The sequence below is a fragment of the Oncorhynchus mykiss genome, chromosome 4 (assembly GCF_057628025.1).
Source record: "Oncorhynchus mykiss isolate SJ-2025 chromosome 4, ASM5762802v1, whole genome shotgun sequence".
In the NCBI taxonomy this organism is placed as follows: domain Eukaryota; kingdom Metazoa; phylum Chordata; class Actinopteri; order Salmoniformes; family Salmonidae; genus Oncorhynchus; species Oncorhynchus mykiss.
Genome location: NC_143025.1, coordinates 60,019,272 through 60,045,287, shown reverse-complemented (window position 1 = coordinate 60,045,287; position 26,016 = coordinate 60,019,272). Strand labels below are relative to the sequence as shown.

General features: G+C 43.1%; 1 protein-coding gene across 1 annotated transcript; it reads left to right on the top strand.

The window, feature by feature from the left end:
- The first annotated feature begins 2,230 nt into the window (after nucleotides 1–2,230).
- Nucleotides 2,231–25,390, top strand: ywhaqa (tyrosine 3-monooxygenase/tryptophan 5-monooxygenase activation protein, theta polypeptide a). The gene is made up of 6 exons (NM_001124470.1): nucleotides 2,231–2,250; nucleotides 3,091–3,566; nucleotides 22,065–22,188; nucleotides 24,434–24,597; nucleotides 24,870–24,965; nucleotides 25,297–25,390. Exons 2-6 carry the CDS (start codon nucleotides 3,273–3,275, stop codon nucleotides 25,354–25,356), a joined length of 738 nt encoding a protein of 245 aa, NP_001117942.1. The 5' UTR covers nucleotides 2,231–2,250; nucleotides 3,091–3,272; the 3' UTR covers nucleotides 25,357–25,390.
- Nucleotides 25,391–26,016: the final 626 nt, after the last annotated feature.

Genomic DNA, 26,016 nt, shown 5'->3' with positions numbered 1-26,016 from the left:
CTAATCTGGACTTTCCAGTATGATTTGTATGTTCTACAAGACAAGTGTTCCATGTAGACTGAGAACTGCTTTCACTCATTGGCCCTTATGACAAAAACCAACCCCTCCTCCCCCATTACATTCTCTCCCATAACTCTCACCCAGATATTCACCACCAAGACCAGGGACTAATTGTACTGGTGACCTCATGAAGACATTCTGAATCAATGGATGACAAATCAATGGATGACAAATCCATCAAATCTGTATTCAATATTGTTCACTTAGTGACATTTTTTTTCATGAGGTTATGATACCCATTAATTTGTGTATGCAGCATTGCAGGTGTATTCCCACTTCTGGGGGGCTGAGTCGCTAATGGCACCCTATTCCATATAGTGCACTACATTTGACCAGGGCTTGGAAATTAAACAAGTGGGCTCATAAGCCTTGTAATAGCTTATTCCTTTATTCTTGGTGGTCACACTTTTGGGTAAAATAGTATAGGCTGATCCAACCATTAATGACATTTTAACTGCAAAGTATCTTGCAAAGATGTGTGTGTGGCTACAATCTTGTTCAATCTGCCACACCCACTAGCCTACTGATCAAATATGGTTTACTCTGGATTATATTGACGCTGTATGTGTGTGAGATCAGAGATATTACAGAAAGAAGGAGATAGGAATCCCATTAGTCAATGAATTGGAGGAACGCGTAACGCCCCACCCAGCAGACTGGACCAATCGCGTTCACGTTGTCATGCTGCGTCACACGGTTGCTAATGCTAATTGTCACGTATCCCTTCTTAGAGTCAGGGTATGATGCTGCTTTCAAAACAACCCGAAACTTGGAAATGTCACACTTCCGACTTCAGTGTGTTCAAGACAACTGGGAACGATCTCTGACTGGGAAAAATAGTTTTCAACAGCCATCCAACTCTGAATTCCAGTTGGCAACGATTGGCCTCTTCCTAAAGCTCTGACTTTCTGACCTGAAGACGTCACTAACATCATGATTTGACCCATTTTTTTTTGAGTTCCTAGTTGTCTTGAAAGCACTATTAGTTGAGAAACCTGCCTATTTTCCTCAAAAGTATGCAATCTCACGACTCCAAAGGAATATAATATTACAGAGAACAAGTTAATTATCTTACATCTCTGAAAATGTTTTAATGTTGTACTTGTTGTTGACGAAATTCATGCGAATGTTTGGTTTTTGAGCTTGCGACCAATTCACTCCTTGGAGGAGAGCTCTCCTTGTCCCAGAATCACCCAGAATGCACTGCGTGGCCCATTGACGATGCATGGGCAACGTACACAATGGCCGTTAATACTATTCCAAAGGAGTTTCCCATCTCCTCAAAAGTATCTCTGGAGGAATACACTGAGGTATATATTGAGAGAAATTGTAATGGCATGTTTTCGTAGGCACCAACTCCACCACAGTTAGTTGGACAAAGCCTATGAGAAAAATGAATGCAGTTTTTGGATAAACTACAAAAATAAACACAGGCTTAGGAGATCTTATGCTTCTTGTTCTATGAGATAATCATCAGCTAACGTCATTTTTGTTAATTTTGAAGGATTTATATAATCATAAAAAACACAAATCACATAAAGGCTTCATAATTCATAAAGGTCACGTTAACTGATTATTATCTCATAGAATAAAACGTATATGATCTCCTAAACCTGTGTTAACCATAGACCTTATTTTCGGCGTGAATTCCAAAACCCTATTCTTTCCCTTTAAATGTCCATAGGGATCCATAGGGATGGCTGAACGAACCAGAGGTAATTTATTTCGGGTTTTAGGTGTACAAACTGACGATCTCTATTGGTGTGACGGGAGGGCGTTGGATATCCATGGTAATGGTGACGTCTCTCTTGCTTTAATTGGTTGAGTTCGTTTTGCATGGCCCGGTGCCCCGGTTAAGTAGAGAGTTCACGTAAGATCCAATGGAATGGTAGAAAACATTCCAACTCCGCCTACCTGGCGCACCGGGCCATGCAAAACAAATTTTCCCATTGGAGGAAACCCCGTTGCCTCAAAACGCCCTCCTTCTTTCCCTGCGCTATCGTCCTATTAGTTCTTGTTTTGAACCATGACGGGTAGTTCCGATTCAAAGACGGGTTCTCATAGGGCTATTGTTTTGTTGGACACGCCCTTTGGCCATGTTTGGTTGAAGGCGTATATTTTTTTCGCCTGCCCGAAGCTCATAGTGTATCTACTTGGAGTGGCTGATCGGAACAACCTAGCGAACTAAAGGTTGGGAAATATTCATTATTCTTGATATCATGGAAATTCATGTGTAGTTTGGTTACTATATTTAAGATCAAGTTCGATTGTAAGGAAATGTAAACTGTCTATCTATGGCTAGTTAGCTTACGGTGTGTGGTTGCCACTGCCAGTGCTTCAGAAAAAATATTCGGTATCGTGCTATTTACTGCAGCCAGACAGCTAACGTTAGTTTGTTAGGCAATCAAATTTGGATGTTGGGCAAACCACCACACTTGCTTGTAAACGAGATGGCATAAGTTGTAACATAGTATTATATAGTAAGCTCTTGAACAAGTCAAGTGAATTACAACATATCCGTCCAACAATTTTAATAGTACACTATAACTATCTAACGTCATTAGCTAGTTAGAAGAGTAGTTATGTTACTTTAGCCAGCTAACGTTAGTTAGCAGACTACATCTGCCTGGCTAGCCTCCGCTGCAGATGGTTGGCTAACGTTAACTAACACACATTGGCATCATACGTTTTAAAAAGTATTAACGTTACTGTAGTATTGGGGAAGCGGGAAGGTTACACAATATTGTCTGGCTAGTGTCATTTCACCGAACTGGGTCGCTCACGACCATGACTGAGTTGACAGTGGGTTGGCTTGACGCTGAGAGTGAAAGCTGTGTGCAGTAGTCGGGAGTAATTTATGTGTCAAGCCAGGACTGTTTCCCAGCTAGCTAATGTTATATTAACAAGTCAAATGTTTAATATATTTGTTTTTGTAAAAGGTGAACTAACTAACCAACCAAGTAACTTCATCGCTACAAGTTGTGTGCAAGATTTGACCATCTTAAACAATCTTCTAATCTTCCTCCCCAGGTGTCCCTGTCTGGACAACATACCTGTACCTCCATTCACCTGTCCATCGATTATAAATATCTATCGTTCTACACAATCAATCTACACGATCTAGCCCCACATCTTTGCCCCATTCCTTCCGCTCTCTTGGGACTCTATTTGCATCTGCGAGCGACAGTTTGAACATCAAATAACACATAAATATGGATAAAACAGAGCTGATTCAGAAAGCCAAGCTGGCGGAGCAGGCTGAGCGTTACGACGACATGGCTTCGTCCATGAAGGAGGTAACTGAGAAGGGGGCAGAGCTGTCGTGTGAGGAGAGAAATCTTCTATCGGTTGCCTACAAAAACGTTGTCGGGGCCCGGAGGTCCGCATGGCGGGTCATCTCCGCAATCGAGCAGAAGACCGAGGGCAGCGACAAGAAGCTTCAGATGGTGAAGGAGTACCGGAATAAGGTGGAGACCGAGTTGCGAGACATCTGCAACGACGTATTGGTGAGTTAATGTTTTTCCGTCAGCCAGAATGAGTGGGCATGTATGGCTTTGAGAGAACCAAATTTGATTTACCCAGTCCACTTTCTCTGCTGGAAATTGAGGACAGACTGTCTGTGACGACCACAATAAACCATTTGTGGGGGTCAATAAATGGTCTATCGTGGTATAAAAAGCTTCTTGATAGAATCATCAACAAATTCTCACTTTGTCTGTGAGGCCGAGGAGAGAGAAAGAAGCTGTCATCCTTTTTTTCTTTGGAGATGAGATGATTTGGTTGACTGTCTGTATCCTCCCTCTTTATTTACTAGTAGTGCAAAATAGAACAGTCCTATAAATCCCCTGTTTGCTGTAGTGCATTAGTGGAAACCAAGACTGTTCTCTGGCTGGGTCTGCCGGTTTTGACTAGCAGAAGTAAATTATTCTAACCTGCTACGAAAAGTAACGTGGCAGGTTAGGCTAATTAATGTGGCAGGTTAAAATGCAAAAATGGTCTCAGACACAACTCAAACATATACAGTATCTAGCTAAAACATGAGAACAGTGTTGGTTTCCACTAATGTAATGCTGTCCCTCATTCATGGACTTTAACATTGCAGTGCTTCTATTGGTGTGATGTTTATCTGAAACTATGCAGAAAGGCTGCACCAATTGATTATCTGAGCCACAGTGGTGCAGTGGAATGACCTCCCCTTTCCACTGCTGCTCACAATCAATACAGTGCATTCGGAAAGTATTCAGACCCCTTGACCCTTTCCACATTTTTATTTTACAGCCTTATTCTAAAATGGATTCAATTGTTTTTTCCCCCTCATCAATCTACACACACAACCCCATAATGACAAAGTAAAAACGTTTTTAGATATTTATTTTTACAATTATTCAGAACCTTTACTCTGTACTTTGTGGAAGCACCTTTGGCAGCGATTACAGCCTTGAGTCTTCTTGGGTATGACACTACAAGTTTGGCACATCTGTATTTGGGGCGTTTCTCCCATTTTTCCTCTGCAGATCCCCTCAAGCTCTGTAAGGTTGGATGTGGAGCGTCACTGCACAGCTATTTTCAGGTCTCTGCAGAGATGTTCGATTGGTTTCATGTTCATGCTCTCGCTGGGCCACTCAAGGACATTCAGAGACTTGTCCCGAAGCCACTCCTGTGTTGTCTTTGCTGTGCTCTTAGGGTTGTTGTCCTGTTGGGGCGAAGGTTCTACTTCCAGTCTGAGGTCCTGAGCACTTTGGAGCAGGTTTTCATCAAGGATATCTCTCCATATTTCCCTCGATCCTGACTAGTCTCCCAGTCCCTGCCGCAGGGGGCTGGTTTCCTACAGACGTGACCATTCTTGGTTTCATCAGATCAGAAAATATTGTTTCTCATGGTCTGAGAGGCCTTTGGGTGCTTTTTTGGCGAACTCCAAGCGGGCTGTCATGTGCCTACTGAGGAGTGGCTTCAGTCTGACCACTCTACCATAAAGGCCTGATTGGTGGAATGCTGCAGAGACAGTTGTCAGTTTGACCGCGCGGCCAGCTCTAGGAAGAGTCTTAGTGGTTCCAAACTTCTTCCATTTAAGAATGTAGGCCACTGTGTTCTTTGGGAGCTTCAATGCTCCAGATTTTTTCGTGTAACCTTCCCCAGATCTGTACCTCGACACAATCCTGTCTTGTAAAAACCTGTTTTCACTGTCATTTTCAGCTAATTGTGTGTAGATGGAATCTTCAATTTTAGAATAAGGCTATAACATAACACAAGGTGGGAAAAGTGAAGGGGTGTCAATACCTTCCGAATGCCCTGTATGGTTTGCAGGCAGGACCTCTTTTCTTCCTCTTTTTACATTTCACTGAATAGTTTTATTAGGGTTGTCAACGGAACAGTCCATACGTTCTGAGCCAAAGGGCACGGCAAATGCCCACACAATAATGGGCTCTACTTGGTAGACTGATGTCTAGTTGGATTGGCTGTTTGAGTTTGATATGCCAGATCAAATGAGGCAAAACGGCAGTATGTGAACTGGGCCTCCAGTGGGGATGTTGGAGCATCCAGACACGATGACACGTTACAATAATACTTAGCAGTTGTGGTACTGATAATATTAGCAAGGGACAGCACTGCCGTAATCCTGTCGCTGTGTTTTAAAAATGTGTGCCCCCCCCTGCCGACCTACCCTTTTTTTTTCAATCAGTCCCTTTTTTATTTTGGGTTTTGCACAGGAAGGTTTTTACTTGTTCTATACATTTCCTGTTCAACTGAGCTAATTTTAAGCACACACCTTGATCCCCATGTTGTATTGAATGACTCCGTGACACTATTTTGGGGATCAACTGTAGCATGAGCTGTCATGGGCTGGTCATATGCCCCAACCCAATGAGATGATGGTGGATCCTGTGGCCTTTGCTGTCCCTCAGTTCTTTGTTATACAGAAGGGCTGTGGCTGCATCTCAAATGGTACACTATTCACCCCATATAGGGCTTTGGTAAAAAGTAGTCAATAGGGTGCTATTTCAGACAGAATCCTAGTGTCGGCTGGAAGTTGCCTGACCTGTTTGCATTGATGTCTTATCTACTGTCACTATGGGAGAGTTTATTCTTACTCCTGCCTGCAGGGCTTAAGTGGGTGTGGCCATGGTGACAGACGGTACCTGTAATCTCTCTTAGATTACGTGCCGGTGCCACAGCCCCCTAATGTTCATCCACTTTAAAAGACACGGTTTAACACCAAGGTGTGCCGATACTATGGGCTAACTTCTAATTCTGCCTGTTCCTGGAGTGGCCAGTTTATCCACTGGAGCATGATCTACTCTTTATGATTGACTAATGTAATCATAGCTGCCCCCCCCCCCCCCCCCTTTCTATGGATAGAAAAGAGCAGAAGCTTTATCTGACCAGGACCCAGTCGTAGTAGAAGACTCATGCAACAACCTGAAGGGTGTGTCAGTCAACTGCATTCTTGACATACTCACCTAAAGCGTTAAACAAGACTGAGATTCTCATTAGTAGTGCATGACCTTCCCATTGGCTCACTCTTCAGCTTGTGTGTGTGTATAGTACTAGAGATGAAACCGTATGAACATTTCATATCACGATTACAGTGGCCGAAATGATCACCTACCAGTTATCGCCGTGTTGTTCAAATGTGTGGAAATGTTCAAAAAGTACTGATCGGCACCCTCAGATAATTTCACCAATTTTTATATTGAAAACCAACGAACAACAAATAAAATTAGCAGCACAATGCACTTTGTGTCCATAAACATTCAAATAATAACATTAAAGATGGCACTATGTGGCCATGAGAGGTAAGTTTCCCTAGTGCAGGTTTAATTGAACACAACCTTAAGTAAGCAAATCCAAATAAAGAAACCCAAAATACAATTAGTAGCACTCACTTTGTAGTGAGGCACGGCAACCTTCATCAGCCTCAAAGCCAGGCCTCTCAACGATTTGAAATGGCATCATCTCCTTTGCAATGTAGTATGAAAAGGCTGTAGTGAGGTCTTGAGCATTTTTTTTGACGTGGGTGCATCAGCAGCCTGCCTTTTTTTAAATGCTTGCTCGACTGTGTGTCACAACTGTAGATGAGGGACCAGTAGCATCACTGGGTTTGCCTGCTGTACACCCACTCTGTAAACAAGGGAATGGCAAATGTAGTGTTATTATTGGTGTTAGACTGTGTGTATATAATAATAAATATAATATATCTTCTGTGTAGTATTTCAGTATATGCAATGACCCCATGCACAATTTACATAAACACAAATGTGTCTTAAGAAGACAGTGATATTAATTGAAATGAGCCCAACAACTGATGTAAATACAGGAGTCTATAGTGTTTCTCCTGTTGAAACACTTTTATAACCGAGTCGACATCTGCCGGATTTTAAATGAACAAAATATGTTGGCTGGGTGACTAAACTACATCACGTGTTATTCTGTGCAACGTCCGAATAGAGTCTGCAGACACACGACGCATACAGCCGCAGAACAACGCGTAGTGTTTTTACAGGCGTAGGTAACACTAAAAGCTTCAGTTTACATTGTTGACAAGCTATTAGCAGACAAACCATGACATTTTCCCCCATTCCGAAGTCCCCACATCATGCATTGAGCTAAAAGTTAACTTACCTTGCATTCGCTATAAAGTAGTTGGTGGTGGTCACGAAGATGATTCAAGAGATTTGAAGTGGTGCCCCCTTTCGCGGCATTTTTTGTTTTTACGTGTTCTGCAGACAGGGTGACCATCTTCGATTTTTAAGTTTCCGTTTTGGTCCTCTTAGAAGGCAGAAACATCTCCCGAGCGCTGTCACTGCCTTACGCCATGTTTCACATGAAACAAAACCCACTGTTGCTAGCTTTGGTTGACGCTGGACAGTATTTACCGTGAGTTTTCCAAACCGCGGTAATCAAACACGGTTTTAATGATAATTGAAAAGGAAATACTAATCGTCAGGAATTTTACTGTGGTTTATCGTGAAACCGGTAACCGTTTCATCCATATATAGTACTACTCTTTATTGTTAACTACTCAACCAGCTCCATAACCCTCTGTATATATGCGTCACTATCATGCTTTAAATAGGGCAGAGATGTTTGTGTGAAGCCTAGCTTTATTTATCAGTTTATCCCTTAGAACAGTGTGTGTTGCATCCCTAAAAGCACCCTATTCTCTATATAGGGCACTTCTTTTGACCAGGGCTGATAGTAGAGGTCGACCGATTATGATTTTTCAACGCCGATACCGATTTATTGGAGGACCAAAAAAGCTGATACCGATTAATCGGCCGATTTTGTTTTATTTATTAGTAATGATGACTATTACAACAATACCGAATTAACACTTATTTTAACCTAATATAATACATCAATAAAAATCAATTTAGCCTCAAATAAATAATGAAACATGTTCAATTTGTTTTAAATAATGCAAAAACAAATAATGCAAAAACAAAGACACACTAGCCCTGAGCATACAGTACAACAGTACAACAGTACAACAGTTTAGACACACCTACTCATTCCAGGGTTTTTTCTTTATTTTTACTATTTTCTACATTTTAGAATAATAGTGAAGACATCAAAACTATGAAATAACATATATGGAATCATGTAGTAACCAAAACAGTGTTAAACAAATCCAAATATATTTGAGGTTCTTCAAAGTAGCCACCCTTGGCCTTGATGACAGCTTTGCACACTCTTGGCATTTTCTCAACCAGCTTCATGAGGTATTCACCTGGAATGCATTTCAATTAACAGGTGTGCCTTGTTAATTTGTGGAATTTATTTTCTTTTTAATGCGTTTGAGGCAATCGGTTATGTTGTGAGAAGGTAGGGGTGGTATACAGAAGATAGCCCTATTTGGTAAAATACCAAGTCCATATTATGGCAAGAACGGCTCAAATAAGCAAAGAGAAACAACAGTCCATCATTACTTTAAGACATGAAGGTCAGTCAGTACAGAACATTTCTAGAACTTTGAAAGTTTCTTCAAGTGCAGTTGCAAAAACCATCAAGCGCTATGAGGAACTGGCTCTCATGAGGACCACCACAGGAAAGGATGTCCCCAGAGTTACCTCTGCTGCAGAGGATACGTTCATTAGAGTTAACTGCACCTAGATTGCAGCCTAAATAAATGCCTCAGAGGTTAAGTCAAAGACGCATTTCAACATTAACTGTTTAGAATCAGGCCTTATGAATCAGGCCTTAATGATTGTTTTTGTTCCAACCGCTGTGTCTTTGTGAGACGCAGAGTAGGTGAATGGTTGATCTCCACATGTTTTGTTCCCACCGTGAAGCATGGAGGAGAAGTTGTGATGGTGTGGGGGTGTTTTCCTGGTGACACTGTCTGATTTATTTAGAATTCAAGGCACACTTAATCAGCATGGCTACCACAGCATTCTGCAGTGATACGCCATCCCATCTGGTTTGCGCTTAGTCCCACTATCATTCGTTTTTCAACAGGACATTGACCCATAACACTCCTCCAGGCTGTGTAAGGGCTTTTTGACCAAGAAGGAGAGTGATGGAGTGCTGCATCAGATGACCTGGCCTCCACAATCACCCAACCCAATCTCAACCCAATTGAGATGGTTTGGGATGAGTTGGACCGCAGAGTGCAGGAAAAGCAGCCAACAAGCGCTCAGCATATGTGGGAACTCCTTCAAGACTGTTGAAAAAGCATTTCTCATGAAGCTGGTTGAGAGAATGCCAAGAGTGTGCGAAGCTGTCATCAAGGCAAAGGGTGGCTACTTTGAAGAATCTCAAATATAAAATATATTTGGATTTGTTTAAGATATTTTTGGTTACTAAATGATTCCATATATGTTTCATAGTTTTGAAATAACTACAATTCTACAATGTAGAAAATAGTACAAATAAAGAAACCCTTGAGCGAGTAGGTGTGCTTGATTGGTACTGTATGTTGGTCTATACAGTTGTCCTCCATACTCAATTGTGCAGTACACACTTAATTCTATGTGTTTGGTGATGGAGGAAAAGCTCAGTTGTATAGTATTTCTTGTGGATGAGGTTTAGATCTAGCTCCCTGATGGATTAAAGCAGATTACCAGTAATCCAGACAGGTCCACCATTCCAGTGTTTCCTAACTCCAGTCTTGCAGTTCCCTCAACAGCACACATACACCCTTTTGATCTGAGCTGTGATGGGGGTGTCAGGCTGTTCATCGAAGCAAGCCAAGCTCTCATCCACACAGGCCCTTAACTTACCCTACATACACTGAGTGTACATAACATTAGAATACCTGCTCTTTCTATGATGTAGACTGACCAGGTGAATCCTGGAGAATGCTATGACCTCTTATCGATGTCACTTGTTAAATCCACTTCGATCAGTGTAGATGAAGGCGACGAGATGGGTTAAATAAATATTTGTAATCCTTGAGACAATTGAGACATGGAATGTGTGCCATTCAGAGTGCCTTTTGAATGGGATATGGTAGTAGGTGCCAGGTATACCGTATTGTGTTTTCACACTCAACTGTTTCCCGTGTGTATCAAGAATGGTCCGCCATCCAAAAGACATCCAGCCAACTTGACACAATTATGGGAAGCATTGGAGTCAACATGGGCCAGCATCCCTGTGGAATGCCTGACGAATTGAGGTTGTTCTGGGGGGAGGGGGGTGCTCTTAATGTTTGGTATACTCTATATGGCATGCAGAGCCATGGTCAAGTGGGCAATATTCTCGGCACAAGCCACATGTACACGCCTCCCCACTGGAGACCAGGGTTCAATCCCAGTCTCCACCCTTCATCCTGTGTCACCCTTCTATAGCTATACCTGTCAAATAAAAAAAAAACAAAATATTCTGTTTAAATAACTTTTCATCCTGCTGTGTCACTTCCTGTCCTGTGTGTAAAGGAAGCTGTAACCCTGACAGACACGGATGTTCATTGAGGATGCAGCCTAGTGTTTTGGTGTGGCAGGCTCAATGCTGAGCTAGTTCGCACACTGGCTGAGCAGCATCTGTGTGCTCTAAATCTGCATTGGCCATCTGTTAGTGCCCTGCTCTACACAGGGCCCCTCTGGGCTAGTGCCTTCATGCTCCAGCCTCGTATTACATAATAATGTTGTTATGTATGTATGTTATTACATGTTATTAATGTATGTTATTACATATTCTAGGTAGTGGGTACACGCAGGGACAGTGATGTATGTGTCTGGTCAAGTTATCACACATTGGGTACAGTAGTATTGCCTATCTGTCTGTGCTGTCACGCCAACTCATTGTCATTCCATGTTTGGTAAATATGTCATTGTTTTGGTCAAATTCGATTGACAATGCCATCCATGTGTCCCCCCTGTGGGAGATAGATTGAGAATCTCCTCATCGCCGCCCATCAAATTAGCCTACAGTTAGCAATTGTTTATCTATTTCACACTATGTTGGGGTACAAATCTGAGTATAATGCTTGTGTAGATGTTTATTTTTTATTTAACTCGGCAAGTCCGTTAAGAACAAATGTTTATTTTACAATGTCGGGCTACCCCGGGCCAAACCCTCCCCTATACCGGACGACACTGGGCTAATTGTGCGCCACCCTACGAGACTTCAGATCACGGCGGGTTGTGATACCGCTGCGCCACTCAGGAACCCTCAAAATGATGTCAACCCCAATACATGTTCATGTCATCGTCACCAATCGACTGCATTCGCCTTCACTTAAAAACGGCTTCAACTACCACCACTGATTTCTATATACTAGCTTTGCTACCAGCTTATATGAATGGGAGTTAGCATTTAGCAGACTTTTTTCCCTTTTTTTTTCTCTAAACCCTAAAAGGACAACTAAGTATTATACAGTGAAAACAGCCAAATATATCCAAATTGTATTTTATTAACCACCTTGTGGGCCTGTTAGATCACAGAAATCATGGCGGATTTGACGAATATCCATTTTGGTAGATTCGTTGAATGGGTGCCAATGACGGCGCCCTTCTATCCCCCACGTTCTGCGTTCCAATGATCTCTTTACCCACATGCATGGAGTTGGCAAGAGCACAAACAGATCTGGGAGCAGGCTGGATTTGTGTAACCTATGGTAAGCTGTTCATGAACCCATAAGGATACTGACTTGACCAATGTTTATAATGACTGCGTAATATGCTGCTTCTGGTACTGTGTTATGTGCAATGGGTTAAATGGTTTAAGTTAAAATAAAAGGGGTCTGGAAGCATTTAGTTTTTGTCTGTGCTAGTGACACTGTTCATTTGCTCTCGTCACCATGAATAACGGGGATATGCCATCTGCTGTGGTCAGATGACCGTTTTAAATGTAGCTAGGCTATGGAAATAATCCAGCTCCGTGGTCACAGTATGGCACTACAGCGTCAACATTGTCATCCACTTTCACCTTATTTCATGTGCTCCTGCTACATGGTTGTTCAGGTGCATAGGGAGGTCAGTGACTAACACTTGTGGTATAGGGTGAAAGTCAACGTTGGCTAAGTGTTGACGACATGACCGTGCCCAAGCGCTCTGTTTGAATGGATGTGTCCCAAATGGCACCCTATTCCCTTGATAGAGCATCACCCATAGGGCACTGGTCAAAAGTTGTGTGCTATATAGAGAATAGGGTGCCATTTGGGACGCATACTGAATGTCTGAGCACATGTTTGTTGGGAGGCGGTAGGGAGGTGTATAAATTCCTCCCCTCTATCTGTGAAGGTTGCTGGTGACGATAGGAAGAGAAAATATTTATTCTGTCCTGATTCCCACCCTCCCACCAGGGATAAGATCAAACTGGAAGAAATAGTCTGTCCCAAATGGCCCCCTATTCCCTAAGTTGTGCACTATTTTTGAGTCCTTTGGCCCCCGGTCAAAAGTAGTGCACTATATAGGAAATAAAGTGTCATTTGGGACACTCATAGAGAGGATGGCAGCAGAGAAATGAGAGCGAAATTCAATCCAGGCTGTATCATAACTGGCCGTGATTGGGAGTCCCATAGGGTTTGGCCGGTGTAAGCTGTCATTGTAAATAAGAATTTGTTCTTAACTGACTTGCCCAGTTAAATAAAATTAAAACCCAGCATGTTCACTTGAGGAGTCTAAGTGAGCTCTCCACTATAACTGTCAGGCCCAATTATGAGGTTTTTATTTTGCCTTGTAAAATGTTCAGTCGGAGGTGCTGAATCATGCCATGAGCCTTTGAGAAGGACTTCTGCTTCACTGACCTGCTAACATACCTGCTGCGCGCGTGTGCGCGCTCACACACGTTCTGCGCTGTGGCTGCTGAGGATGGAGGAGTGCCTCTCTAAGGATGTTTGTGGTGACGATTTCACTCGGAGGAAATGGCTGCCAGTTCAGCCCATTTCCTGGGTTTGCTGCGTGGCTTAAGTGTGTGCATGTGTGAGCATGTGACTTCTCAGAACAAGCAGCAGTTAAGCTGTACAATTAAACGGATACTTTGGGATTTTGGAAATGAGGCCCTCTATCTACTTCCCAGAGTCAGATGAACTCATGAATACCATTTTTAGGTCTCTGTGTGCCGTTTGAAGAAAGTTGCTAGCAATTGCGCTACCGCTAGTTAGCAACTTCCTTCCAACTGCATGCTGACTTCCTTCAAACTGCAAGATATCCACGAGTTCATCTGACTCTAAAGGGCCTCATTCCCAAAATCCCAAAGTATCTCCCCTCTCTGTGCATCTCTACAGCAGTAGTATGATGTCATGGGACACTCACTGTGAACAGTTGGTTGTATAGGTGTAGTGAGGGTGGGTGGCAGGTAGCCTAGTGGTTAAAGCATTGGGCCAGTAGCTGAAAGGTGGCTGGTTCAAATATCCAAGCTGACAAGGTGAAAAAATCTGTATGGTGTATGTGACAAAACACTTTTACGTGTACGTCAGTACTGTGGGGCAGGTGTAGTTGCCTCTACGTCACTACTGTGGGGCAGGTGTAGTTGCCTGTACGTCAGTACTGTGGGGCAGGTGTAGTTGCCTGTACGTCAGTACTGTGGGGCAGGTGTAGTTGCCTGTACGTCAGTACTGTGGGGCAGGTGTAGTTGCCTGCACGTCAGTACTGTGGGGCAGGTGTAGTTGCCTGTACGTCAGTACTGTGGGGCAGGTGTAGTTGCCTGTACGTCAGTACTGTGGGGCAGGTGTAGTTGCCTGCACGTCAGTACTGTGGGGCAGGTGTAGTTGCCTGTACGTCAGTACTGTGGGGCAGGTGTAGTTGCCTGTACGTGTGGCGATCATTACATTTTGTCAGCCGGTAACTGTCATGCAAATAACTGCCGGTCTCACGGTAATTTAACGTTAATCAACATAAACGTTTAGCATCTCCTGGCTTCCACGCATAGCCTACGAGCCACTGATGTAGACATCTGGAACATCCACATTTTTTAAAGTATTTTACATTTGGTTTAAAATAGCTTATACCATAACAATTAATCCATTATTTATTTTAGGCAGGTATAATGAAACATGATATGAAGAAAGTTTTGCCTATTTCAGAAGAACAGAATAGCATACTCTGAGTTGTCCTTATGTCATGCCCTGATCTGGCTATGCCATGTGGCTGTGGGTTACACTAGTCCATTTAGCAGACAGGATTTGCCTGTAATTCCCGTGGCATTATTTGATATTAATATAGTTGAAGTTGGAAGTTTACATACACTTAGGTTAGTCATTTAAAACTCATTTTTCAACCACTCCACAAATTTCTTGTTAGCAAACTATAGTTTTGCCAAGTCGGTTAGGACATCTTTGTGCATGACACAAGTCATTTTTTCCAACAATTGTTTACAGACAGATTCTTTCACTTATAATTCACTGTATCACAATTCCAGTGGGTCAGAAGTTTACATACACTAAGTTGACTGTGCCTTGGAAAACAGCTTGGAAAATTCCAGAAAATGTTGTCATGGATTTAGAAGCTTCAAATAGGCTAATTGACATCATTTGAGTCAATTGGAGGTGTACCTGTGGATTAGAGGTCGACCGATTTATGATTTTTAAACGGCGATACCGATTATTGGAGGACCAAAAAAGACGATGCCGATTAATCGGACAATTTGTTTTATTTATTTGTAATAATGACAATTACAACAATACTGAATGAACACTTATTTTAACTTAATATAATACATGAATAAAATCAATTTAGCCTCAAGTAAATAATGAAACACGTTCAATTTGGTTTAAATAATGCAAAAACAAAGTGTTGGAGAAGAAAGTAAAAGTGCAATCTGTGCTATGTAAGAAAGCTAACGTTTCAGTTCCTTGCTCAGAACATGAGTGCATATGAAAGCTGGTGGTTCCTTTTAACATGAATCTTCAATATTCCCAGGTAAGAAGTTTTAGGTTGTAGTTATTATAGGACTATTTCCCTCTGTACCATTTGCATTTCATTAACCTTTGACAATTGGATGTTCTTATAGGCACTTTAGTATTGCCAGTGTAACAGTATAGCTTCCGTCCCTCTCCTCGCTCCTCCCTGGGCTCGAACCAGCAACACAACGACAACAGCTACCCTCGAAGCAGCGTTACCCATGCAGAGCAAGGAAAACAACCACCCCAAGGCTCAGAGCGAGTGACGTTTTTGAAACGCTATTAGCGCGGGCTAACTAGCTAGCCATTTCACTTCGGTTACACCAGCCTAATCTCGGCAGTTGATAGGCTTGAAGTCATAAACAGCGCAATGCTTGACGCACAACAAAGAGCTGCTGGCAAAACGCAGGAAAGTGCTGTTTGAATGAATGTTTACGCTCCTGCTTCTGCCTACCACCGCTCAGTCAGATACTTAGATACTTGTATGCTTGTATGCTCAGTCAGATTATATGCAACGCAGGACACACTAGATAATAGTAGTAATAACTAGTAATATCATCAACCATGTGTAGTTAACTAGTGATTATAATTTAATAAGTTTAATGCTAGCTAGCAACTTACCTTGGCTTACTGCATTCGCGTAACAGGCAGTCTCCTTGTGGAGTGCAACGAGAGGCAGGTCTCTATTGCGTTGGACTCGTTAACTGTATGGTTGCAAGATTGGATCCCCTGACTGACAAAGTGAAAATCTGTCGTTCTGCCCCTGAACAAGGCAATTAACCCACCATTCCTAGGCCGTCATTGAAATTTAGAATGTGTTCTTAACTGACTTGCCTAGTTAAATAAAGGTATTTAAAAAAATAAATAAAAAACATTTATCTGCAAATCTGTGCCCAAAAATACTGATTTCCGATTATTATGAAAAATTGAAATCGGCCATTCCGATTAATCGGTCAACCTCTACTGTGGATGTATTTCAAGGCCTAAAATTCCAGAAAATGAAGTCATGGCTTTAGAAGCTTCTGATAGGCTAATTGACATCATTTGAGTCAATTGGAGGTGTGCCTGAGGATGTATTTCAAGGCCTACCTTCAAAATCAGTGCCTCTTTGCTTGACTTGAGAAAATCAAAAGAAATCAGCCAAGACCTCAGGAAAAAATGGTAGACTTCCACAAGTCTGGTTCATCCTTGGGAGCAATTTCCAAACGCCTGAAGGTACCACGTTCATCTGTACAAACAATAGTACGCAAGTATAAACACCATGGGACCACGCAGCTGTCATACTGCTCAGGAAAGAGACTGGTTCGGTCTCCTAGAGATGAACGTACTTTGGTACGAAAAGTGCAAATCAATCCCAGAACCACAGCAAAGGACTTTGTGAAGATGCTGGAGGAAACCGGTACAGAAGTATCTACAGTGCCTTGCGAAAGTATTCGGCCCCCTTGAACTTTGCAACCTTTTGCCACATTTCAAGCTTCAAACATAAAGATATAAAACTGTATTTTTTTGTGAAGAATCAACAACAAGTGGGACACAATCATGAAGTGGAACGACATTTATTGGATATTTCAAACTTTTTTAACAAATCAAAAACTGAAAAATTGGGCGTGCAAAATTATTCAGCCCCTTTACTTTCCGTGCAGCAAACTCTCTCCAGAAGTTCAGTGAGGATCTCTGAATGATCCAATGTTGACCTAAATGACTAATGATGATAAATACAATCCACCTGTGTGTAATCAAGTCTCCATATAAATGCACCTGCACTGTGATAGTCTCAGAGGTCAGTTAAAAGCGCAGAGAGCATCATGAAGAACAAGGAACACACCAGGCAGGTCCGAGATACTGTTGTGAAGAAGTTTAAAGCCGGATTTGGATACAAAAAGATTTCCCAAGCTTTAAACATCCCAAGGAGCACTGTGCAAGCGATAATATTGAAATGGAAGGAGTATCAGACCACTGCAAATCTACCAAGACCTGGCCGTCCCTCTAAACTTTCAGCTCATACAAGGAGAAGACTGATCAGAGATGCAGCCAAGAGGCCCATGATCACTCTGGATGAACTGCAGAGATCTACAGCTGAGGTGGGAGACTGTCCATAGGACAACAATCAGTCGCATATTGCACAAATCTGGCCTTTATGGAAGAGTGGCAAGAAGAAAGCCATTTCTTAAAGATATCCATAAAAAGTGGTGTTTAAAGTTTGCCACAAGCCACCTGGGAGACACACCAAACATGTGGAAGAAGGTGCTCTGGTCAGATGAAACCAAAATTGAACTTTTTGGCAACAATGCAAAACGTTATGTTTGGCGTAAAAGCAACATAGCTCATCACCCTGAACACACTGTCAAATATGGTGGTGGCAGCATCATGGTTTGGGCCTGCTTTTCTTCAGCAGGGACAGGGAAGATGGTTAAAATTGATGGGAAGATGGATGGAGCCAAATACAGGACCATTCTGGAAGAAAACCTGATGGAGTCTGCAAAAGACCTGAGACTGGGACGGAGATTTGTCTTCCAACAAGACACTAATCCAAAACATAAAGCAAAATCCACAATGGAATGGTTCAATAATAAACATATCCAGGTGTTAGAATGGCGAAGTCAAAGTCCAGACCTGAATCCAATCGAGAATCTGTGGAAAGAACTGAAAACTGCTGTTCACAAATGCTCTCCATCCAACCTCACTGAGCTCGAGCTGTTTTGCAAGGAGGAATGGGAAAGAATTTCAGTCTCTCGATGTGCAAAACTGATAGACATACCCCAAGCGACTTACAGCTGTAATCGCAGCAAAAGGTGCCGCTACAAAGTATTAACTTAAGGGGGCTGAATAATTTTGCACGCCCAATTTTTCAGTTTTTGATTTGTTAAAAAAGTTAGAATTATCCAATAAATGTCATTCCACTTCATGATTGTGTCCCACTTGTTGTTGATTCTTCACAAAAAAATACAGTTTTATATCTTTATGTTTGAAGCCTGAAATGTGGCAAAAGGTCGCAAAGTTCAAGGGGGCCGAATACTTTCGCAAGGCACTGTATATCCACAGTAAAACGAGTCCTATATCGACATAACCTGAAAGGCCATTCAGCAAGGAAGAAACCACTGCTCCAGAACCGCCATAAAAAAGCCAGACTACGGTTTGCAACTGCACATGGGGACAAAGATTGTACTTTTTGGAGAAATGTCCTCTGGTCTGATGAAACAAAAATATAAATGTTTGGAGGAAAAAGGAGGAGGCTTGCAACCCGAAGAACACCATCCCAACTGTGAAGAACGGGGGTGGCAGCATCATGTTGTGGGGGTGCTTTGCTGCAGGAGGGACCGGGGCAGCTCTAGCAGGGCAGAAATTTGACAACCTGACTTATTGGAAAGGTGGCATCCTATGACCTGTGCCACGTTGAAAGTCAGAGGTCTTCGGTAAGGCCATTCTACTGCCAATGTTCGATAATGGAGATTGCATGGCTGTGTGCTCGATTTTGTTACTTTGTGTGTGTGTGTGTATGTATACTGCTCAAAAAAATAAAGGGAACACTTAAACAACACAATGTAACTCCAAGTCAATCACACTTCTGTGAAATCAAACTGTCCACTTAGAAAGCAACACTGATTGGCAATAAATTTCACATGCTGTTGTGCAAATGGAATAGACAACAGGTGGAAATTATAGGCAATTAGCAAGACACCCCCAATAAAAGAGTGGTTCTGCAGGTGATAACCACAGACCACTTTTCAGTTCCTATGCTTCCTGGCTGATGTTTTGGTCACTTTTGAATGCTGGCGGTGCTTTCACTCTAGTGGTAGCATGAGACGGAGTCTACAACCCACACAGGTGGCTCAGGTAGTGCAGCTCATCCAGGATGGCACATCAATGTGAGCTGTGGCAAGAAGGTTTGCTGTGTCTCTCAGCGTAGTGTCCAGAGCATGGAGGCGCTACCAGGAGACAGGCCAGTACATCAGGAGACGTGGAGGAGGCCGTAGGAGGGCAACAACTCAGCAGCAGGACCGCTACCTCCGCCTTTGTGCAAGGAGGAGCAGGAGGAGCACTGCCAGAGCCCTGCAAAATGACCTCCAGCAGGCCACAAATGTGCATGTGTCTACTCAAACGGTCAGAAACAGACTCCATGAGGGCCCGACATCCACAGGTGTGGGTTGTGCTTACAGCCCAACACCGTGCAGGACGTTTGGCATTTGCCAGAGAAAAAAATTCGCCACTGGCGCCCTGTGCTCTTCACAGATGAAAGCAGGTTCACACTGAGCACATGTGACAGTCTGGAGTCAGCCCTCCATGTGCTCACCAGAGGTAGCCTGACTGCCATTAGGTACCGAGATGAGATCCTCAGACCTCTTGTGAGACCATATGCTGGTGCGGTTGGCCCTGGGTTCCTCCTAATGCAAGACAATGCAATACCTCATGTGGCTGGAGTGTGTCAGCAGTTCCTGCAAGAGGAAGGCATTGATGCTATGGACTGGCCCGCCCGTTCCCCAGACCTGAATCCAATTGAGCACATCTGGGACATCATGTCTCGCTCCATCCACCAACGCCACGTTGCACCACAGACTGTCCAGGAGTTGGCGGATGCTTTAGTCAAGGTCTGGGAGGAGATCCCTCAGGAGACCATCCACCACCTCATCAGGAGCATGTCCAGGCGTTGTAGGGAGGTCATACAGGCACGTGGAGGCCACACACACTACTGAGCCTCATTTTGACTTGTTTTAAGGACATTACATCAAAGTTGGATCAGCCTGTAGTGCGGTTTTCCACTTTAATTTTGAGTGTGACTCCAAATCCAGACCTCCATGGGTTGATAAATTTGATTTCCATTGATAATTTTTGTGTAATTTTGTTGTCAGCACATTCAACTATGTAAAGAAAAAAGTATTTAATAAGAATATTTCATTCATTCAGATCTAGGATGTGTTATTTTAGTATTCCCTTTATTTTTTTGAGCAGTGTATATATATATATATATACATATTTATATTTGTCCTCTTCAGTTATTATACAAAACAGATAGGCCTATGGGCTAGGCTACGTAATGCATGTGACTATGATTAGAAAAAATTGCAAAAAAAATGCATGTGCTGTTTCTTGCCTTAGACTGCACACGCTGGGCATCAAGTGATGATATTCTCACCCATCCGACTATTCTCAATATAATCTTGTCTTTACATACACTAAATAATGTGTGAAATTAGTTGTGATTTATCATGCGCCTGTCGGAACAGGGGCAGTGGGGGGGAAAAAATACATCTGTATGCTCTTGAATAGCGAATGGAGGACGCTTTCCCCCGGTTCATTTAATGCCAGCCAAGTAGAGCGCCGTTTTGGAGAAGCCTAGTTACCATGACTCAACAGTCACATGGAATTTGACTGCGGTCATGGCTCGTGACTGCCAGTGTGGTTGTAGTACGGTCATTGTAACAGTCCTGCCTGTGCGTCTGCTGTGCTCTGGCATGTGTAGTTGTCAGTGCTGTCACGAAGCGTCTCACCCAGGCTGTCAGATTGTCGTCATACCCATGCCGAGCTGATAATCAGGTATTAGAGAGCCAGCATTAACTGCGGCCTGTAGTTGGTATCACCTTTCCTCAAGCCTTTCACTGAGTTCTCTATGCCTCCTCATCTTTCACTGTGTTTTCTGGGTTCGCCCACTACACAGATGAAACACAAATGATGTCATTGTAATTCCACCCTGCCTCCCTCCTTGGGGCTGAACATTGGCCTCACCATGCTGTAGTACTGACCTCTGCAGATGCAGGGAGCTGATAACTGCTTACCACACGTGTGGTCTAGAGCCAGTTTGTGCTGTCATGCCAACTACCTGTCACTCACTGCCATGCCAAACACGATTGACTCGACGATAACAATTATGGAGTAGACGAGCACAAACGTATGTGGGAACAGGCTACCTAACACACGTGGTCTCTAGGTAGGACTCTGTGTATTGCTGTAAGCAGCGTTCCCTTATTAAGAGGAAGTGGACGATTGTTCGGTTTACACAGGAAGCTGGTTGTGGAGTGCTCATTCTTTCGTACCAGTGTTATGTGCATGTAAATGCCACCACAACCTGTTTGTGGGAGTAGCACACAATCTGAGGCAACGGATAAGTTAACAAAGTACAGCTACAATAATTGATAGGGGTTTGTCCCAAATTGCACCCTATATAGTGCGCTAATTTTGACCAATTCTGGGAATCGGGTGCTATTTTTTTATATGTGCGATAACCATGCAGAGTGTTTTGGTGTGTTTACGGGAATGTAACTCCAAAAAAATGATGTCCAAGGTTTTATTTAACCCGAGTCATCCTGCACCACTGGCCAAAGGAAGGAGTCCATCACATTTTATTTTTTTCCTTTTTCTAAATTATATTTTCCGTTGCTGAAGAAGCACTCCTTCTCTGGATGCCACACTTTCTTTCTCCTCTGCAAAGCAGATCATATTAATGAAAAATATACTATTTTTCTTGAAGTTACAACTTCTAAGCATTTCTTCCAATTATTTTCTCCCTCCAATTTGAATTATTGAACTGTGGCCTGTCATGGAATCCTGCCTGTGTACAAAATGAGCTGGGACGTGTCCCAAATGGCACCCTATATAGTGCACACATTTTTACCAGGGCCCCAGTGTACTATGTAAGGAATGGGGTGCTATTTAAGACGATGCAGACGTGCGTGTCAAATAGTTCTTCACATTAATATTAACTCTCCTCCTGTCGGTTTTTCTCCCTCAGGGGCTGCTGAGCAAATATTTGATTGAAAATGCTCCCAATGCGGAGAGCAAAGTGTTCTATTTGAAGATGAAGGGAGACTACTACAGATACCTGGCTGAGGTGGCCTCCGGAGACGACAAGAAGGGTAAGTACTGGTCCTCTGGACTGATCAGTCGCCGTCTACATACCAAATGGCACCCTATTCCCCATATAGTGCACTACTTTTGAACACGGACCATGTCTCTAAGGGCCTTGGTCAAAAGTATTGCATTATATAGGGAATAGGCTGTCATTTGGGACTCATTCACTCACTCCCAATCATGGCCAGTTGTGATACAGCCTGGAATCGAACCAGGGTCTGACGCATCTAGCACTGAGATGCAGTGCCTTAGACCGCTGCGCCACTGGGGAGCCCAACCGCCTATAGCTTGTTCTCCATCTTCTTTTTAAATAGTGAGCAACATGTTTTCAGCACTTATTTCCCTGACTGATCAAAACTAGTTTTCTCCTCTCCCTCTGCAGCAGACATGTAGTGAGCAATGTGTTTGGCACATCAAATCGTAGTATAAATTCGCAATACATCTAGAAACGTGAGAATCGCAATGCATATCTTATCAACACCTAAGTATCGTGATAATATCGTATCGTGAGGTCCGTGTCAATTCCCAGCCCTAGCTCCCACTGGTCTCCCTGTCCCCTTTAACTGGAACCAGGAGTTTACAGTGGATAAAAGACTCAAGCATAAACTGCATTGTAGTAGAAAGGATTACAGGGGCTTATGAGGTTGTAGTCTGACCATGAAATGATGGTTATGTTGTAGAGCAGACAGTCTACCAGGGAGGACAGCAGCTCTGCGTCCCAAATGGAACCCTATTCTCTTTAGTGCACTAATTTTGACCAAAGCCCTGGACCCTGGTCAACCATAGTGTACTAGATGGGAAATGAACCGGGTGCCATTTGGGATGCTCATCAGTTATCTTTTGTTTGTTGATATTGTTTTGTTGTCAGACAGTATGTGTTGATAGGACATCTGTTTTTGTTTTCCTGTTTCCCCTCAAATCATTATAGAGCTTGAAGGTATTTAACAAGCGTTTACTCAAGCATGCATCACCCTCTGGGAAAAATATATATCTAAATACATTCTGTGTGTTTGAGCGCCATCCAGACCTCTAGCTTCAGGGGATTCAAGTTTGTTGATTTATTGCAGGCTGAGTTAGTTTGGGCTCTGAACGTGGAGATGGGTATATGAATGTTCCCTCCCTGGGGGTCTCTTCCCTCCCTCTCTGCCCCAATTGAAGATGGAGGGGGTTGAAACGGGGAAGGGAGGATGTCTGGCACCAGCTACAGATGAACAGTTGAAATGTTGGCCTAGGTCTAATCAGTTAGTAGCATAACGCTTGCTGGCTTATTTTGGCAGCCACTTCAGGCACTCTGCAATTAGGTCCACATGGATCATATCAGGGGATTATTTGGTACTTTTAAATTATTTTTATTTATATATATATATATATATATATATATATATATTTCTATTTCTATTTTATCCCCTTTTTCTCCCCAATTATTTTGCTATCTTGTCTCATCGCTGCAACTCCCCAACGGGCTTGGGAGAGGCGACGGTTGAATCATGTGTCCTCCGAAACATGACCTGGCTAACCGCTCTTAACACCCACCAGCTTAACCCGGAAGCCAACTGCACCAATGTGTCGGCGGAAACACCTTTCAACTGGTATCCGGGGTCAGCCCGCAGGCACCCGGCCCCCCCACAAGGAGTCGCTAGAGCGCGATGAGCCAAGTAAAGCCCCACCGGCCAAACCCTCCCCTAACCCGGACGACGCTGGGCCAATTGCGCGCCGTCCTATGGGACTCCCGACCACGGCTGGTTGTAAGCACAGCTCGGGATATGAACCCGGGACCATAGTAACGCCTCTAGCACTACTGCATGCAATGCAGTGCCTTAGAGCCCCCGGTACTTTGTTATTCTTAATGCCAGGGCACTATTTGTAGCTTCGGTGCTCAACAAAGGATATTTATAAGCCCATTATCTCATATAGCATAGCTCTCAGAAACACTTTCAGATAGGCTGACAATTGTCAGAACAGTGGCCAGGCCAGAGCAGGGAAAGGAAAGTGACGCCATCTGGAGCAGTGATGGATGCCTAGAGACACATGACTTCCTGACCAAAGTCACATTTTTACAAAGGTTGTGAAATGAAACCGAGACAATTTGTATGTCCCAAATAGCGCCTTTATCCCTATGAAGTGTACTACTTTTGAGCCTATGGGCCTGAAATGTAGTGCACTATATAAGGAGTAGAGTGCCATTTGGGACATAGAGAATGTTTTTAGAGTCGGAGCTCTATCTTAATTATTCCTTCTTACTCTCCACAGAGACAATATCCAACTCTCAAGACTCCTACCAGGAGGCGTTTGACATCAGCAAGAAGGAGATGCAGCCCACTCACCCCATCCGCCTGGGCCTGGCCCTCAACTTCTCTGTCTTCTTCTACGAGATTCTCAACTCCCCAGAGAAGGCCTGCTCACTGGCCAAACAGGTTGGGAAAATGACACAACACAGAAGCCCACACTGGCTGCGTTCCACTCTGCACCCTATACCCTATATAGTGCTTTCTTTTGACCAGGACCCATATGGTTTGACCGGGACCCATATGGTCAAAAGAAGTGCACTATATAGGGAATAGGGTGCCATTATGTGGTGTGCACTATACAGGGACAGAGCTGTATTATATGCCCTCTCTCTCTACCTTTCATCTCATTGTTCATATGTATATATCAACCATTTTATTATTTGTGTGGGTGCTCGTAGGCCTTTGATGACGCCATCGCTGAGCTCGACACGCTGAGCGAAGACTCGTACAAAGACAGCACCCTCATCATGCAGCTGCTGAGAGACAACCTCACAGTAAGTACCCTCCTGCCTCCCTCCACCGAGCAACATGATTGGACACATCCCACCTACATCCATTCACCAACACAGGCACTGACTGCAACCCCCTCTAGTGTATGTGCGTCTTAGTTTAGTGTTTTAATCTCAAGCAGTGCCACATGTGAATGATTAGCTATGATATAGGGGTTTGAGAGGATTTGACCTAAGTGGAGCACATGTATAATATACCATTTAGCTTCACTTTTATCCAAAGTGACCTAGAAAGTGACCTAATTTTTAGATGGTGACTTCTGAAATGCTTATGGTCAGTGCATTGTTAATGTTTTTTTTGTCTTGTGTGTTTCAGCTATGGACGTCTGATAATGCAGCAGATGAGCCAGAGACTGGAGAGGAAGGAGAGAACTGAGATGCTTCCTGTCCTTCCTCGCCAAGAAAAAAAAAGAAAAAGACCCCAAAAATATTTTACACTTCATTCCTTATTGTTCCACTCGAAATGATTCTAGTAATGAACGCCTGTCGTTACCAAGGAGCTGTCAGTATGTGGGAAATTTAAATAATTTTCGTTTTCACCACGACTCAGCGTTTTGGTATGAATAAAAGCTAAATTAAAGTAAACAATATCGCCATTCCTGAGTTTGTGTTTGTCCCGGCCTTCCTGACGTGCAGTTTCTGCTGTAGAAAAGTATTCGCTTCACTTTAACATTAACTGTCTGTCCAACATGACAATATAGGATGTATGTGTATGTACACTCCCGTACATATATATTTGGACAGTGATGCTAAAACTTATCATTTTGCTCTGTGCTCTAGCATTTTGGATTTGAGATCAAATGTTTTGAGACAACAGTACAGACTGTCCTTTTTTTTTGGGGGGGGGGGGGGGTTCACCGTTTAGAAATGAATGTACTTTATGTATTTAGTACCCCCCCCTTTTTTTTGTTGTTGAAAGTATTTGGACAAAATCACAGTGTTCCATTTAGTCAAAAGTTTAGTATTTGGTCTCATAGTCCTAGCAGTGTCTCCATCAAGCTTCTGACTTTGCAAATAGTTTTGGTTGTTTCTGATA

Bases quoted from the DNA above. Each gene is read 5' to 3' on its own strand.
- ywhaqa (NM_001124470.1), top strand. From the start codon at position 3,273: ATGGATAAAACAGAGCTGATTCAGAAAGCCAAGCTGGCGGAGCAGGCT. The intron at 24,598-24,869 runs GTTGGGAAAATG...GGGTGCTCGTAG, and splicing joins CCTGCTCACTGGCCAAACAG to GCCTTTGATGACGCCATCGC. The intron at 24,966-25,296 runs GTAAGTACCCTC...TGTGTGTTTCAG, and splicing joins TGCTGAGAGACAACCTCACA to CTATGGACGTCTGATAATGC.